The 19,165-nt window shown below is 38.8% G+C and overlaps 1 protein-coding gene across 1 annotated transcript; it reads left to right on the top strand.

Annotated features, from left to right (window-relative positions):
* Positions 1-5,241: 5,241 nt before the first annotated feature.
* On the top strand, positions 5,242-10,033 carry LOC133460918 (C3a anaphylatoxin chemotactic receptor-like). The gene is made up of 2 exons (XM_061741631.1): positions 5,242-5,421; positions 9,079-10,033. Exons 1-2 carry the CDS (start codon positions 5,242-5,244, stop codon positions 9,970-9,972), a joined length of 1,074 nt encoding a protein of 357 aa, XP_061597615.1. The 3' UTR covers positions 9,973-10,033.
* Positions 10,034-19,165: the final 9,132 nt, after the last annotated feature.

The raw sequence follows: 19,165 nt of genomic DNA, 5'->3' as shown, positions 1-19,165 counted from the left end.
ATATTACGACTTCATTCTCGCAACATTACGACTTTATTCTCGTAATATTACGACTTTATTCTCGTAATTTTCCGACTTTATTCTCGTAATGTTACGACTTTATTCTCGTAATATTACGACTTTATTCTCGTAATATTACGACTTTATTCTCATAATATTACGACTTTATTCTATTACGACTTTATTCTCGCAACATTACGATTTTACGACTTTATTCTCATTATATTATGACTTTATTCTCGTAATTTCCATTCCATTCCATTTTTTTTGTCTTAGTTTGGCCCTAATACTCCGTCGTAGAATTATGCCGGTTAAAGCCACAAGAATTAAATGTTCTTCTGTTCACCAATAAATAAGCAAAAAAAGATGTTCATCTAGCTGTTTTATTTCTAGAACAGAGCCATTAAATAGATACAAGATAAACATATTCTATGTAAAGTAGCACACAAGAGAATCAATTTCACTTTTATTTTGCAGTCTCCCATCCGTCTACAGGACTGTGTCAGAAAATTAGAATATTGTGATAAAGTCCTTTATTTTCTGTAATGCAAAAATGTCATACATTCTGGATTCATTACAAATCAACTGAAATATTGCAAGCCTGTTATTATTTTAATATTGCTGATCATGGCTTACAGCTTAAGAAAACTCAAATATCCTATCTCAAAAAATTAGAATATTCTGGGAATCTTAAACTTAAACTGTAAACCATAATCAGCAATATTAAAATAATAAAAGGCTTGCAATATTTCAGTTGATTTGTAATGAATCCAGAATGTATGACATTTTAGTTTTTTTTAATTGCATTACAGAAAATAAAGAACTATCACAATATTCAAATTTTCTGAGACAGTCCTGTATTGATAAAACACAGCCCTGACTCGTGATAATTGTCATTTTGCAGGACAACAACACAATAAGCGTGAGCAAACTTGTTGACCCTCCCAAGTCAGCTGCATCTCAAAGTTTGAGGAAGTAAAAATAAAATTAGAGGTAGTAAAAGTAAAACATCGGTTTCATAGAGGAAGATATCAAAGTTGAAGGAGAGAAAAAGTAATATGTTTAATTACGTCATGTGTGCTCGGTGCCAAGGCTGAGATAAACGAGGAGTTATCTCATGGAGAGGAACAAACAAAGCCCAACAGAAACCTTGAGGAGGAACTGCTGCCCAAGAGACACCAGAGGAAAGAAGAGGCTCCTTATTTTCCCCCTGAAAAAATAGAACTTCCACAGTCCCTGTTAATATGGGATAGTAGGCCAGGTAAAGTGGTTTCTCATTCCAGCAATGCAAACTCGGTTTGGTGATGATAGTCTTTTTCAGAGTGGTACTCAGAGGTGGTAGTAACGAGTTACATTTACTTGAGTACGTTTGGGAAATGTTGTACTTTTAGGAGTAGTTTTGAATCACTATACTTTTTACTTTTACTTGAGTAGATTTGTGAAGAAGAAACTGTTCCTCTTACTCCGCTACATTAGGCTACGTTGAGCTGTTACTTTTCTTTTATCCCTTTTATCCGCGTATGCTTCAACCTCATGACATCACTGGGTGATTCTTTGGGAAAAATGTTTGTTTTTGCATGTTTTGTCACATTTACACAGACTCAAACACACACAGAGTTTCTATGAGTTCATGGGCTTGTTCTAGTTCTGCCTGGTTAAAAAAGAAAAGTACAAAGGCTTGAAATTTTGTGCTACTTGTGCTTAATTATTTTTTTATTCTGTTATTATTTTATTTATTTTATTATTCATTAAAGTACTTGAATTTACTTTAAGATTATTTTAATTTAAGCTATTTTATTATTATTATTATTATTATTATTATTATTATTAATGATAATAATAATAATAATAATAATAATAATAATAATTTTATTGATTGAATTTGCCTGAAGATTATTATTTTGTACTTTTGTCTGTTTGAATGGTTGTTAAAAAAATAAATCAGACGTTACTCAACAGTTACTCAGTACTTGAGTAACTGAGTAAAGTACAAAGGCTTGACATTTTGTGCTACTTGTGCTTAATGTATTTTTTTATTCTGTTATTTTATTATTTATTAAAGTACTTGAATTTATTTTAAGATTATTTTAATTCAAGCTATTTTTTTATTATTTATTAATTTTAATTTATTTTATTGATTGAGTAGTTTTTTCACCAAGTACTTTTTTACTTTTACTCAAGTAATTATTTGGATGACTACTTTTTACTTCTACTTCAGTCATTTTATTCTGAAGTAACAGTACTTTTACTTGAGTACAGTTTTTGGCTCCTCTACCAGCCCTGGTGGTATCTTGATACACGAGTGTGGTGACGGTGGAGCCACACACGGTCACCACAGCGAGAAGGAGGAACTCGTTATCTTAGAGAAGCAACTCCTCGGCCGGTCAATCAGTGGCCAGTTATGAAGCTAAACTAGTAGGCCGTTATTCTCTGACGACAAATATCAGTTGCAAGAGGAAAATGCCCACGAAGTCTGCAAAAAGCTGAACAACTACGATTTCTTTGTGTTGTAAAAATGAATGGCTGCAAAGCTCAATGAGTCGACATAAAGGAACGTGTGTCAAAAGTTCCCGTTTTGGATGTCTGACACTGATAATATGAGATACAAACAGCTGCTTCCAGGTGTTGATGCTTAGCTTTTGAATCAAGGGGTTGCTTCAGTCACTCACAGCTCCTGCACTGTAGCCTTCTTGTCCTTCCTCTTCTTCTTTCTTTTTTTTTTTAATATCTTTTTATTTCACAATAATTTTCACAATTCACATTTTCACATTCACGATTTCTACATACATTAAGGGAGAACAAAATTAAATAAATATAAAAAAAAAGATAAATAAATAAAAAAAATATATAATGGCAGCAACAGCGATATCAAACTATATATATATATATATATATATATATATATATATATATATATATATATATATATATATATATATATATATATATATATATATATATATATATATATATATATATCCATACATACATACAAACATACATACATATAAGGCACAAGTTCGAAAAATAGAGATACTCATTGGTCCCCCTTGGAAAAATTCTCCAGTTTTGAAAATAATGGAAACAAAAATTCTTGAAAGATATGACCACGGTTGTATTTTTCCAAAGTAAATTTTTCCAATGGTAAAAAAACTGAAATTTGATCCAAAAAAAACTTGAAAGTTGGAGGGGAATCATCTTTCCAAAGTAAAAGTATGCATTTCTTAGCGAAGTATGTGATCATAATTAATATCCTGCTTTTTTTCCGGTTTAACTGAAGATCCAGTGTATCATTTAATAAATACAAATTGGAGCTTAACTCAAAATTAATTTCTAATTCTGGTTGTGTGAAGGAATGAATTGATTTTCAGAAACTTATTAAAAGATCACATTCCCAAAACATATGTACAAATGTCGCATCGATTCTTTTATATCTTGGACATTTTGAAGAGATATCCTTTGAAATTTTGTGCATTTTAATTGGAGTGTAGTCTTCTTGTCCTTCCTCTTCTTCTTTCTGTCAAAAAAAAGTTTTGTCAAATACTGTACGTGCAGAGTTGTTGCTCTTTGAAGGTTAAGATCTCCTTCATTCTTTGTCAGCAATTTTGTCCACGTTGGCTTGACGGCTGAGTCTAACAGAACACTATTCACTCCATCAAAATGCACTAAAAGCACGTAGTTTATTATTTAAAACTCCACTTGGGCACAGAGAGATGAATCAGATCTAACAGGGAATTTTGACTGTGAGATAAAGTTGTGCAATACTTTGGATATTTGGAGACAATCTGTCAACTGACAAACTTCACGTAACTAATTTGACGGAACAAATGAGCAGTAAAACACAATTCACCGTCTAGCAGTGTCTATCTTTATTGCATCATCTATAAAATTAAGGTTGGGGACAGAAAAATATACATTTTTCAATTTTTTGATGCCTGAGATACAGGACTGTCTCAAAAAAAATTAGAATATTGTGATAAAGTTCTTTATTTTCTGTAATGCAATTAAAAAAACAAAAATGTCATACATTCTGGATTCATTACAAATCAACTGAAATATTGCAAGCCTTTTATTATTTTAATATTGCTGATTATGGCTTACAGTTTAAGATTAAGATTCCCAGAATATTCAAATTTTTTGAGATAGGATATTTGAGTTTTCTTAAACTGTAAGCCATGATCAGCAATATTAAAATAATAAAAGGCTTGCAATATTTCAGTTGATTTGTAATGAATCCAGAATGTATGACATTTTAGTTTTTGTAATTGCATTACAGAAAATCACAATATTCTAATTTTGTGAGACAGTCCTGTACATATTTATAGTTAGGAATACGTTATGGTGATCTTTGTTTAAGTGAGAGTTTTGTCCATCATTTTATGTTGACATAATTGTATTTCATTTTATTTGTTATTTACTGTCTAATTATGTTTTGCCGCTTTTAATGTTGATGTAAAGCACTTTGAATGTTGAATTGTGCTATATAAATAAACTTGCCTTGCCTTGATTAACTCAATAATGAGCGTAAAAGTGAAAATTACCCCAACCTGCATAAAAGTTCTGAAAATATCCTGAGCTTGTTGTGTTAACGTAGAAAAGCTTTCGTTTTTGTCCCACCCGTGCTGCAGACTAGAAGCGAAAAAGGAACCAAAGAGCTTACTTTTCCAATCACTGAATGAACCAATGAAGAACTGCAAGTTATTAGTCTCACAAAAACAAGATGTTCCTTTACTTAGTTTACTTTAGTGTAGATACTTTCATTTTCATTTTCAATGATACAATAATTCACTGGGGTTAAACCCAGAATATGTTTTCCACAGATACACTGGAACAGACTTAAAGCACTTTAAATAAAAAAGAAATAAGTCAAAATGGTACACATGTTTTTGTTCTTGTTGAAACTACAGTTAAACCTTCCTACATTAAAACCTAAACAAATCATATTCAGTTTTATAATTTCATAGCTTGTAAATGTGTTTTACTGCTTATTTGTTCCGTTTAATTAGTAGCACTCACGTCTTAATAAGATAAGAGGTCTGAGCTAATGTGGTGCTTGTTTGACTTTTGATATGACTTTTAATCTAAATGTGATTATTACACACACTATCCTTCATGAGCTTCTTTAAAATCATTTAGGAAATAATAATCTTCTTCTTTGTTGTAAGTTTAGTTTTCGTTTTGACTGTTAAAGAGAAGTAACTTTTTGTTGTATCCTTTTTTTCTTTTGTTTTCAGTTTCACAATGCTGCTGAACGCTTCCGTTCCCACGTTGGTGGCCAAGTCCTCCAAGGACGGCCAGGGGACAAAGGTTGACGTGGAGGCCGTGATGGACAACATCACCATCGTCGCCTACACGCTGACCATCGTGCTCGGCATCACGGGGAACTCTGCCGTCATCTGGGTGGCCGGGTTCAAGCTCAAGGTGCAGATACGGAGTATTAGACTTCATTATGATTTTTTTTTTTTTGGCTACCCACCTCCAGAAAACCAAAAAGAGAATAGAAAAGCAAAGAAACAACAGAAAAGCAAAGAAACATTAACAGATAGTCAATTGCACTTATAAGCTTCAAAAATAGTTTTACAAACCATTTTCTTAAAAACCAAAAGAGAATGACATGTTTTTAAATTTATGTTGGCATCATTCCAGAATTTTACTCCAATAATGGAGACACGTCTCCTTTTCATACCTTTTTTAGCTTTTTGTACTGTGAAATTACAGACACCTCTAAGATTATACGGAGTCTCCTGACTTGAAAAGAACCTCTGTATTGAGTCAGGGAGCATTTTTGATTTTGCTCTGAACATAATTTGCATGATTTTATAATAAAACAAATCATAAAATTTTACAACGTGAGAATTTAGAAAAAGTCTACAATATCTACAGCATTTGATAAAAGTAGCCTCACAGGAGTCTCACAGTGAAATATTCATGAGGATGCTGAAGGGAGCTCCAATATCAAGTAGTTCAAAACACCAACATGTAAATACTGTATATGTAGCATCAGAAGATTTACTTTATTGATAAATGGCATGTTAATTCTTGCCCTTATTTTTCAGGAAAGGTAAAAAGCTTTATGTTTTGTCTATTTCACGTTCGTCCCATCAGAACAGGCTTCTGTTACGTGCAACTCTCTCCAGGGACAGTTCAGTAATTACAGTATCAAACACATGGTGGTTTAGATTGGAGCCTTTGTAAATACTCGCGTTGTAAACTCTGTGTTTCCAGACATGATAGATTGCTCCATTCAGGTTAATTAAATGACATGAATTGGCTCAGAGTTTGCAAACATGATATCATGCAGAAATTATTAATCAATTATCAGTTTACTGATGTTTATGAAGAAAATATTGAAGCGAGGGACACTGTGCTCCTTGTTTTACTTTTGCCATATGAGTCTGACTCAATCACTCCTAATCCACTTTCCTTGGGAGATCCTACTGAAGGCAGTTGCCCGTGACGACTCGGCACCTGGGATCACTAAAGGATACAAACTCCACCATGGTAATAGGGCCATTCAAGGATGCTACGGTCATGCAGACTGTCATGCAGACTGTGTGCCAGTCTGTTGTGGTTAAGAGAGAGCTGGGTCGGAGGCAAGACTAGCCGATTAATCCTCCGACCCCCAACTAAAGTCATGAACTGTTTGTAGTAACTGAAACACACTGCAGTTACATGCAAATCTGAATCAAGCTATTGGCAGCAATCTAGCTAAGGAATAAACTGGAGTTTCCCAGAAATCCAAGTAAACATGCACGAGAAGACAATCGATTATTGAGTGAAGTGCGTTTGACTCCACAAAGCTAGGTGGCGCCAATCGCACTTTTGCGTTTTTTTTTTCTTGTGGTTATTTTTTTTGTTTGTCTTCTTCTTCTCCTACTGTGTTGATATTCTGGCTTTCGCGTTGTTCGTCACCTCCGGAAGCGGGAGTCCCGGTGCGGTCACTAGCCGGCTAAGCGTGGGTTGCGTATACATGTCAGAATAACTCTGATTAGGACGCATTATCTGGCACTAATAACTCGATCTCACAAGCTTCAGTTCGGTTCGACTACAGCCCGGCTAAGATGTAGACATGACTTTTAAAAATGTCTTATCAGTCGGATTAAGGAAACAATTCGACTTTCTGTTTGTGCATGTGGGGGTCGGCTGGACTCCTCCACGTTGAGGGGGCTGTTGTGGTTCGGGCATCTGGTTGGAAGATCTCCTGGAGGAGTGGCTGAGGAAAGTGAGGTTTGGGCCTCTTTGCTTATGGCCCTTTTCCACTAGTACCTACTCAGCTCGCTTCTACCCGCCACGCCCCCGTCTTGCGCTTTTCCACTACGGGCCGAGGCGGGTGGAGCCGTGGCAAGTAGATACTTTTTCTGTATCTTTTCTAACGAGGTTCTAAGCGGGCTGAGCCGGACCTGGATCTGAAATCACCACCCTCCGCGCCACCGATTGGTCGGGGGGCCGTCAGACATTTGAATCAGGAAGCGGGAGTCAGCGCGAGAGCGACTCGCAGCGATTTTATTATACAGCGCAAACATCTGTTTGGTAATCCAACTCTGAGGTGCAGATGTTCATAAACCTGGGGGCTGACGAGAGAATTAAAAAAGGGATGTAGACAGGTGATAAGGAACGATCAGATCCACCAGGAGCTCTGTTTTACTCTCTGCCGCTCGCGGCTCCAGCTAATTTCTCATCTGCTCCGACATGAACAAAGCGGTTGCACAATCGAGTACGTCACATCAGCTTCACCCCAACCCCCCCACTTCTCACCTGGATGTGGAAAAACAAACGAGGCCAAAGCGGGTGGAGCCAGGACGATGCGTGACGAGCCGTACCTAGGCGAGTAGGGCTGAGTAGGTACTAGTGGAAAAGCACCATTAGGCTGCGTCCTCCTTGACCAGATCTAGAAAAGCAAAATGGATAAATGGATGGATGGATGGATTCAGGGAAGAATGTATGGATTCATGGATCGATGGTAGAAAATAAAACGGAATAAGAATGTAAGATGTTTTCCTTCACTTGTGTGATCCACGTAACTGCTGATGAGGACCCACTCACCCATTCACCCATCCCTATCTATTATCTATATCTGCTTATTCCAGTTCAGGGTCTGCTGGAGCCTGTCCCAGCTCTCTACATGTTGCACCATACCCACACACTACTATATGGCCAATTTAGGCCCTGTTTCCACGTAGCAAAAACGCTGGTGTTTTCATGCGTTTTGGCCGTTCGTTTACACGAAAACGAAGCTCAAAGTCTCCAAAAACCATCATTCATGAAAACTCCGGCCAAAGTGGAGATTTCCAAAAACTCAGTTTTCACGTTTGCTTGTAAACGGAGGGAAACGGACATTTAGGCTTCAGAACGTCACATTACGTGACAAAAACGTCACCAGCATCATGAGTGCGACCTGCGTTTACAATTTGTTTGACTGCCGTCAATATTTTCTTGTATTTTACCTGTTTTATATTCTAAAGTCACACTTAAAAGTAACTCCACTTCTCTGTCACTCCAAACGAAAGACTCTCGTTCTGTCTTGGAAGTAAAGCCTTAATTATGTCCCGCGTTAAATCGATCCAGAAACTACGCCGTAGGCTCTTCGTTGGTGTAACGCAGAACCATAAATCAGCCTTAACTGGAAGTTACACGTGTCATTTGTTGATGTTTTCTAGCATGACTTCATGCTTCTCGTTACACTGCCCACTGCAGGTTTGGCTGCTCATAGCACCGTAACAGCGTATTTATGCGGGTTCGTGTAAATGAAGAGATTTTGAGATTTCGATGTTGTGTAAATGATGGAATTTTTCAAAACGTAGAGGGGGAAATATCCGTTTTTGTAAATACCCGGCTATGTGTAAACATGGCCTTAGAACCACTGATTAACCTGCCATACATGGTTAAGGACTGTTGGAAGAAGCCAGAGAAAACCAACGCAAGCATGGGGAGAACATGCAAACTCCATACTTATGAGTTCACTAATGTTTTTTAGAAGGATAGCATATAACTAACATTTTCTATGCTGTCTCATCCCTCTTTTTCACTTTGTTTGTCTTTTTTCTTGTCCTCTGACTTTATTTTTTTCTCTCCTCATAGCCAAAGGTGACCAATGTGTGGCTGGTAAACCTGGCAATCGCGGACCTAATCTTCTGCTTCTCACGAGTCTTCTCCCTCATCAAGAAGCTCTTCTTCGACCACTGGCCTTTTGGCACCTTTGTCTGCAAATTCAACGGCTTTTTCAAATACGCCAACATGTTCTGCTCCGTCTTCCTCCTGGCCGTGATCAGCTTGGACCGGATGCTCTGCGTCTGGCGGCCCGTCTTCACAAGGCAGCGGCGCACCCTGTGGGCCGCGAGGGTGGTGGCCGTCTGCGTCTGGATCACCGCCATCATCTTCAGCACTCCCTACTTCATCTACCGCCAAGTCTACAAAGGGAAGAACAACCTGAGCAAGTGTAGCTTGGAAGTGAAGGACGGAGCAGAAGGAGACAACGGCGTTAAATACGTTCTCTACGCCATCCGTTTCTCATGCGGCTTCGTTTTGCCCTTCATGGTCATCCTCATCTGTTACATCCTGGCTGGCTTTGGCATCCGACGAACCCGCCTGTCGGGGAAGTCCCGCCCCCTGCGTATATTAGCCACGTTGGTCATCGCGTTCTTCCTGTGCTGGGCTCCGTACCACTTCCTCCTGCTCGTCAAGATGGTGGACAGTAAGAACGCAGTGTTGAAGGTCTGGCAGCCGTTGGCGAGATCGCTCGCCTACTTCAACAGCTGTGTGAACCCGCTGCTGTACTTCTGCATGGGGCTGGAAGTCAGGGGCCGCTTCCGGCAGAGTCTCATGGGGGTTTACCGGAGAGCTTTGGCGGACGACGTCGAAGGACAGACAACTCAGTCCAACGAACGCTCTCTGGACGACAGTTGCGAGTCGAGAAACAGCAACGTGGCGGTGGCCAGAAGGACACAGACGTCAGTGGGAGTGGATAAAGTGTAACTCTCTCAACACTCCCCAAGCTTGGAGGTGCAGTTGCATCTGATAGATAATACAGTCTAACTCAGGGGTCGGCAACCCGCAGCTCTAGAGCTGCATGCGGCTCTTTAGCGCCGCCCTAGTGGCTCCTGGAGCTTTTTCAAAAATGTTTGACCTTTTTGTTCCTTTTTTTTTCTTTTTTTTCTCTTTATTTTCTCTTTTTTTCTCTTTTTTTCTTCTTTTTTTCTTTTTTCCATTTTCTTCTTTTTTTCCTTTTTTCTCTTTTTTTCTTCCTTTCCTTTTTAATCTCGACATTTCAACTTTTTTCTCGACATTTCGACTTTTTTCTCGAAAGTTTGACTTTTTTCTCGACATTTCGACTTTTTTCTCGAAAGTTTACTTCAACATTAATCTCGACATTTCGACTTTTTTTCTCAACATTTAGACTTTTTTCTCGACATTTAGACTTTTTTCTCGAAATTTTGACTTTTTTCTCGAAATTTTGACTTTTTTGTCAACATTTCAACTTTTTTCTTGACATTTCGACTTTTTTCGCGAAATTTTACTTCAACATTAATCTCAACATTTCAACTTTTTTCTCGAAATTTTGACTTTTTTCTCACCATTTTGGCTTTTTTCTCGACATTTCAACTTTTTTCTTGAAATTTTACTTCAACATTAATCTCGACATTTAGACTTTTTTTCTCAACATTTCAACTTTTTTCTCGACATTTAGACTTTTTTCTCGAAATTTTGACTTTTTTCTCAATATTTCGACTTTTTTCTTGACATTTCGACTTTTTTCTAAAAATTTTACTTCAACATTAATCTCAACATTTCAACTTTTGCCCGAAATTTTGACTTTTTTCTCGCCATTTTGGCTTTTTTCTCAACATTTCGACTTTTTTCTCGACATTTCGCCTTTCGCCATTTGCCTTCATTCTAAGGCTTATACAAGACTTTTCATTTTTTGCGGCTCCAGACATATTTGTTTTTTGTGTTTTTGGTCCAATATGGCTCTTTCAACATTTTGGGTTGCCGACCCCTGCTCTAACAGAACAGATGTCTTTTAAAGGGCTAAAATGAAAGCTTTTATATGTGTTACTGGGTCACCCGGCCTCCTGCGTGATGTGGTGTTGGATCACGAAGAGACAAGAATAAATTAGAACCAACTCTGTGGATGGAATAAAACCCAACATGACATAAAACTTCAAACTTTTTGAAAAAAAGAATTATTTGTATAAACATAAATAATGCACGAAATGAATTGAAATAGAGAAAATGTATTATTTATTCTACTGTCTTCTAAAACTGTGATTACTGATGAATATACAAAATGTCAAGTTGGAGTATTTAATACCGATATTCCACAAGGATCAAATTTCCATAGCTAAATACTTGGATTCATCTTGTGAGAGAGCATACATTTTTTTCACGTGGCTGTAGAGATAGAGCACTGAGTTTAAAGGTGGGGTGAGGAATTTTAGTATTTTCTTATCTCATTGAGTGAATATCTCGTCGGTTGGTGCTTGCCAGACATCTCAAAGGTTTTCTGTGAAACAAAACAAAAAAACTCCATACACAAACCTGGCTGAATGCTATTGCTCCAGCCAAACACCTGGAGAGAGACTTCATTCATGATGGGGTGTGTTTTCTTACTGGAAACACTTTACTGATGTTTTCTTTTTTTCAAATATCAACAGACGGGACATCATTCAATAATCACTTACCCTACCTTTAATCCAAATTCAGATTTGCAATCTGAGAAATAGTTTGCATTTGTTTGATTTTCATAGTGTTCAACAAAAGACAGACGATGTCACTATTTTTCTTTGATATGTTTTGGTGCCATACTATGGGGCCCGAGACCCGCCATTGCTGAAAATGAAAGAAACGCTGCAAATAAAAAGAAACGCCGCTGCAAATAAAATAAACGCTTTGCAAATAAAAGAAACGCTGCAAATATAAAGAAACGCCGCTGCAAATAAAATAAACGCTTTGCAAATAAAATAAACGCTGCAAATAAAATAAACGCTGCAAATATAAAGAAATGCCGCTGCAAATTAAAAAAAAACGATGCAAATAAAAAAGCAACAACGGAAGTGAATTACGGGGGACTATTTTTGCTGATGCACCGGTGTTTTTTACCAGAGAGGGGAAGAAGAAGACGAAGAAGACGTAAGTGAAAAGGAAGAAATAAGAAGAGCGAGGAATAAGAAGAACAACGAACGAGAAAATAAGTGAAAAGGTTAGTGTTTAACGTCGCTACGTGTAATTTTTAATGTGCAACACCGGTGCATCGGCAAAAATAGTCCCCAGTAATTCACTTCCGTTGTGGCTTTTTTATTTGCGTCGTTTTTTTATTTTATTTGCAGCGGGGTTTATTTATATTTGCAGCGTTTCTTTTATTTGCAGCGGCGTTTGTTTTTGTTTGCTTTGTTACTTTTATTTTCAGCAATGGCAGGTCTCGGCCACCGTACCATACTTGTGTATAGTTGCTATTAGTTAGTGTAAATTTTTAGTTAGTGTAAATTTACAAATATGTTTGTATGGACATGTAAAGCTGTGAAACAGATCTAGCTATATATATATATATATATATATATATATATATATATATATATATATATATATATATATGTGTGTTTGTGTTTGTGTGTACATGCATATTTGCATATTGTTTGTCTAAACAGCTGGCCTCACAGTGAAGAGACTGACTGGACAAATTTGCCCAACAAGGATGTGGCATGTGTGAGGTTTATGGTGCAGGTGGTTGAATTAGTTTCAGATTTTCCAGCAAATGGCTTTTTAAGTTGTGTTTCGGTGCACGTGATTAATGTCACAGAGGAAAAGTGGAGCTGTAGAGTCTGGAAAGATAAGAACGGAGGCAGAGGGAAGTGAGACTATTAAAAGGAAAGCCAGTAATAGCTTGTCTTGTGCGCAGAGGTCACGCTGAAGAAATACTGATGAACTGAAACTGTACAGAAATGATTAAACACTTGGTTTATGTTGTTTGGGGTTTTTGTTCTTTCACTATCAGTCATGCCCTGAAATGCTTTTAACTGCTGTTAACTGCTGGGGCTGTAACCTCAGTGCAGAAAGGAGCAAAGACAGACAAGCAATAACCTGAAGGCAGGGGAACTGGTTCCTGATCCTTAGCAACCAGCTCATAAAACAAAGCTATGCAGTAATTACTTTGGGGAGTACGTGTACATGACAAGGACACTAGCACTGTTTATCTTGAACCTCCTGTACTGTGAGTTTAGAGCATTTCAGTCCTACTGCAGCACTAGCGTATCCAATCAGAAAGTGGTATATTTTCATTTTAAGTCGCAGTAATGAAGGATAAAAAGGGAACAAAAACTTTGTCTTGTTCTCTTTTTTGTCAAAACCCAAACTGATGTTGTTTTGTAAATAAAATGTCTATACAAACTGCAATGGGAAATTAAAAGTGTTTGTTTATTCCTCAAAGATGTAAATGTGGATTTTCCCGGGCCAGTCTTAAGACCAGATGACGAACCAGTGGCTGACTACGTCGGCTTTCTGCACCTTTGTTCCATTTTCTAACTCTTTTGACCAATATTTCTACGTTTTCAAACTTCTGAAGAAAAACACAAAGTCAGTCAAACACAAGAGTCTTCAAAGATCAAGTCCAAAGGGTTTTTACTCCTTAACACAGGTCAAAAAGCTCAAGCAGCTCTGCAGATGCTGGCCAATCTGCATCCAATACTTTCCCATACAACAGCTCCTCTGTGACTTTGAGCTACTCTTACAGCGCTTAAGTGGCTTATTCATTTTAGACCTAACATATCATATCACACATATACAACAAAAAGGATTCAATTCAATTCAATTTTATTTGTATAGCGTCTAATACAATAGATGTTGTCTCTAGACGCTTTCCAGAGACCCAGAACATCAACATAAACCCCTGAGCAATTATTACGTAAACAATGGCAGGTAAAAACTCCCCTAGTGGGAGAAAAGCCTTAAGCCAAACAGTGGCAAGAAAAACTCCCCTTTAGGGAAGAAACCTGGACCAGGACCTGGATCATAAGGGGGGACCCTCCTGCCGAGGGCCAGACTGGGGGGTCGGGGACGTCAACAGCACAGCAGGCAGGTGGAAGCAGCAACGGGATGACCGGGGTTGGGGGACCGCAGGCATGTGGAAGCAGCAGCGGGATGACCGGGGGTGGTGGGGGTAGGGGGGGACCGCAGGCCAGCACGCAGCTCCTGAAGCTCCGGCCTGCAAACATGCACAAAAGAGAAAAAAGGGGGGCCAGCACAAGAAACTACAGGAGCGATGGACAAAAATGATGGCTATGAGATATTTATAATAAATAAAAATGGAAATGGAGAAGAGAGGCAGGGAAAAGGAGAGGAGAAGAAGGGTGAGAGGCACCGCCCAGTGGATCATGTCGGTGCCCCCTGCAGCATAGGCCTATAGCAGCATATCTACCACCAAGCTATATTTGAAACTATTATCTTGTTCTATAGCTGCAAATATGACTACTGACTCTAACACACTATTTTACACTACCTAGAGATTTAGATATCAGTACTATTTTGTTTGTCAACTGGTTCTATGAAAAGAAAACAAGAAAAATTTGGTCTTTGTTCTTATTTCTTTCAGATGTTTCCCTTTCATATGGTTACATTGAGCCTGAAAGATCAGACCTTTATCTAGAAAGATGTAGGGTCTGAAAACGGTCCATAGGGTTACTCCACCCAAGGGGTGGCACCAACGGCTGCTCGTCAAACCGCCTTTCCCAGCAGTTGGTTAGTGCTAGGACCAGTACTGGAGTTGAGGGGGGTGAGGGGGTATGGCATCCCCCCCTGAAATAAATACGGTCCAAATCATCCCCCCTGTAAAACTGCCATCCCCCCTTTCCATCCCTTATGTCATTTCATCAATGAATGTGGTTTTACTGCTATTTCAACATTTAGAGTCATCACCAGAAAAATAACTTATTTGACAATTTTCACCTGTTTCAAGTACATTTTCACTTGAAATAAGTAGAAAAATCTGCCAGTGGGATTTATCCTACAAGCAAAAAAATCTTGTTCCACTGGCAGATTTTTCTACTTATTTCAAGTGAAAATCCACTGTTATTTTCATCTATCTACATCTATCTTGGAAAGGATTGATGTGGGTGGTAGATTCGGGAATGGTAGCAAGATTTGCTAGCAGTAACATGTAGTACGTCGACACGTACTCAGAAAATTCAAATCAATAAATATATTTCCAATAAAGAAAATCGCAAAAAGCAACATATACACTTTAGAATATTTTGAAAGGAATCAGGTATTTTCTGGAAATGTGCACATGATCGGTGAGTCTTCAGGCAGTACAGTGTGAGAAACTGTCACAGCAGCGACTTGTCACATGAGGTTAGAAGCATCTCGGAAAAAACACTCAACACAGTCTGAAGTTGCATCTTCACATGTCACCTGAAACTTATTAAACAAGGAAACAGTTCTAAATGTATATGGACAGCAGCTTACACACACACACACACACACACACACACACACACACACACACACACACACACACACACACACACACACACACACACACACACACACACACACCAGAAATCGAAATTTCGACTTTTTTCTCAACATTTAGACTTTTTTCTCAACATTTCCACTTTTTTCTCGAGATTGTACTTCAACATCAATCTTGACATTCCGACTTTTTTCTCAAAATGTTGACTTTTTTCTCAACATTTAGGCTATATATATATATATTAACATCAGAAATCCTCCCAAGTTGTCTTAACAAAAACGTATCTCATAGGTTCTGTGGTCAAATGGGTGTCAATTCAATTCAATTTTATTTATATAACATCTATTACAACACAAGTTGTCCCTTTCCAGAGACCCAGAACATGACCCCAAGCAATTATTACATAAAAAATGGCAGGTAAAATCTCTTATAGTAGGAGAAAAACCTTAAGTCAAACAGGTAAAAACCCTTTAAGAGGAGAGAAACCTCAAGCAGCAGGACCTGGACCATAAGGGGGGACCGTCCTGCCGAAGGACAGCCAAAGATAAAAAACACCATTCAGTTTACCAAGAAAAGTGGAAAAGCTGGTGTGTGTGATCTTATGAGTACATGGGTGACTCCGGTATGAGAGAAAGTATCACTGATGCAGAGCTGGTACTGAAACGTGACTGTATAACATCTTTGTCATGCTTTAAAGGGCACCTATTATGGCATCTAATCCCTATTTTAAACAGGCCTTGACTGTCTTAAAAACAAGCTTTTGATTGTTTTTGCTAAATAAATTAGAAATTCAGCCTCTGAGCCATGTCTTTATCATCTCATTCTCTAACCTCATTATCTATGCAGGATTCTGAGTGGGCGGGGCTATGATAATGAGGCTCTGTGCTGATTGGCTGCCTGAATGACGCGATACACCGCTACGGAAAAATGGCAGAAGCTCCAGCCGGCGGAGTTACCGTGTCCTAACTGCATGTGATGCAAGAGAGCGTCAGCGAAAAAATCAATTCCATTGCTTTATTTTCTATTGGACTGTCCTAACTGGCCGCGTCGTTTTGAGCTGAACATTTGTCGGACGCCCTGCTTCTATTTTCTTCCTGTCGCTCACGTTGAAAGCCGGTTGAAAGCGCTGTAGGAAACAGTCATGGATGAGGAACGGCTGGTCCAGTTAGTTGAAATGAGAAGTTATCTCTATGATTCCTCCTCATTTCACTACAAAAACCTTAATAAAGTGGCAGCTGCTGGAGGGAGCTGGACAGAGAGCGTCTGATGTCACGCAGTGCTACGATAGTCGGACGCTCGCATGCAGTTACACGGTTTTATAGTTGTGGACGTGGTTTGCATTTTCGTTACGTAACGAAAATGCGCAGAATCTTATTGGCTCGTAGATCCACATCACACTGGACGGCTCATCCGGGCGGCTGTACAGACACTGCAGAATCTGGTTGCTTTCCTCCTTCTCTGAGTTGGCAGGCTGAGGGGAGACCACTTTATATATGTTAAAGTAAGAGAAAACCTGTTTTCATAATAGGTCCCCTTTAACCAAAGTCTTGGCCCGCGTGCAGAACACATTCAGGAGACGGTAGGTACAGTAGGTTCAAGCTGTTCGGTGGGTTCTTTCAGAAGGGTCTTTGACAGGAACACAGTGGAGGGTCAGAATAGAATAGAGTAGAAAGCCTTTATTATCATCATAATAAAGGCTTAATCGTAAAAGTGCACACATGCAAAGACTATGTAAACAAGGACTGTAAACAACAAAAGAGGACTCTGGTGACCGAGTGCTGGCAGCGTGCTCCCTTTATCCTGCTGCTGCTGAGGGCTTGATGGAAAACACCTGTCGCCTCATCCAGCCGCCATGTTACCTGATGACATCTGGTGGATGAACAGACTGCAGAAAAAAGCAGACACAGATCTCACAGGTCTCCCAGACCCCGACAGTCTCATCATGCGGCGCCACCTGAGGGCTCAAAGGGGACATAATTCTAACAAACGCTTCCGTCATAGAAATGTCTTTTCTCAGAAAGCCTGCGCTTCCGATCTAACTACTGTATAGAAATGTCAAGGAGCATGCGGAAAAGAGTCAGATATATTTTTAATTATCTCCTTTGCACTCTTCTGTTAAATAGGAGTTCAGTTTAATGAACAAACTGTAGCTCTAAGTTTTTAGTACATTTTAGAAAACTTCTCAATTCTTCTGGAAATGGAGTTTGTTGTTGTTCCTCCAGAGAACTAAAAAAAAGAACTTTAAAAAAAAAGGCAATGAAGAAATAACATTTTCTCTTTGACAGTGTGAAACCATCAAAAAGCAGAATTGCCATTTCTTACGATGATTTTTGCAGTCCTAAGCACAGGAGTGTAAAACTAGTTTGGGTGTGTGTGTGTGTGTGTGTGTGTGTGAGTGTGTGTGTGTGTGAGAGATCACACTTGCAAAGCTGATTTCTTTAAATAATTCAAATAATGATTACATTGTCCATTGCAGCTCTGCATTCTTCTAAATGTTTTTTGATTATAAAACCACAAATATTGACATCAAAACAGACACAACACAAAACAAGTTCTAGTTTTTTCTGTCCTATTTTTGTTACTATGAAGGCGTGATGAGCACATTGATGGTATAAAGGTGGGATTTACTGACATCTAGTGGCAGAAACTTCAAACTGCCACCAACTGAATACTGGAAAGTCGGTCGGTTTGCTCCTTCTGGGCTACTTTTATAGTGGAAAGACAAGGAGGTGGATTTACGATGTGCCTGGATTTAAATTGATCATCAAACCATTAAGAAAAGCTTGTGTTACTTTTAAATTTCAAGCTGTTAAATCAATGGTTCCCAAACAGGGAAGTCATCATGCATTCATTAACCTCACCAGTGTAACTTGCATGGAGAACAGGGATCTGGCTCAGGAGCACATGAACCTAATCATCCTGTAACAGCAATTATGAAAAAAAATAACAGGAAAAACAAATGATGCATGTTACAGTTCAGTTGGGTGAAGCACGGAGAAGTTTGTGACAGCTAAACTAAAAGCAGGTGAGCTTGCATTGAACAGTTGGCAAAAAAAGATGTTTTTTGTCTAAAGCGACTTCAGAGGTTGGCGAGGGATGGACTGATCCCAGGCCAGAGAGGCCACACAACACAAACTGCTCCCAAATTAATTGTATTTCATCCCTTAAAGGAGCTTGAGGCTCCTTTTAAGAAATGAGACTCTCTAGCGCCACCCTTCACCACGACGGCCGTTGGGGGTACTGCAGCCAACAGTGAAGCCGGCACGGGAGAACGGGGAGAACGCGCATGCAGCGTCATGTGACGTCACATCCGCAGCCCAGCGCGGGAAATTCGGGACCGAATTGCAGCACATTTTGCAGCACACAGCCTGTTCAAGGCAAAGGAGAGATACACTAGAGGGCTCATTCTTTTGGGTTTGGAAGGCTTCATCTGACATTATTACTAGAAAACTTAAAATGTATACGGATTTTTTTCATAAATCCTGCCACAATCCGGCCTCAAGCTCCTTTAAATTAAAATAGATCAATATACCTACACATGATTAAGTGGGTAAGGTGAAAAATGAGTAAAAAAGAAATCTGTGCAGTCGTTCAAGTGATTCCGGTTGATCGTAAGGTGGATGGATGGTGTTTGAAGGTTATAAAAAAGTTAATGATGTCGAGTATTCATCTTCATCATGGAGCAAACTATCAAAGAAACCATTA

This window comes from Cololabis saira, chromosome 15 (assembly GCF_033807715.1).
Source record: "Cololabis saira isolate AMF1-May2022 chromosome 15, fColSai1.1, whole genome shotgun sequence".
Classification (NCBI taxonomy): Eukaryota; Metazoa; Chordata; class Actinopteri; order Beloniformes; family Belonidae; genus Cololabis; species Cololabis saira.
This window is presented reverse-complemented; position numbering and strand designations above follow the sequence as displayed.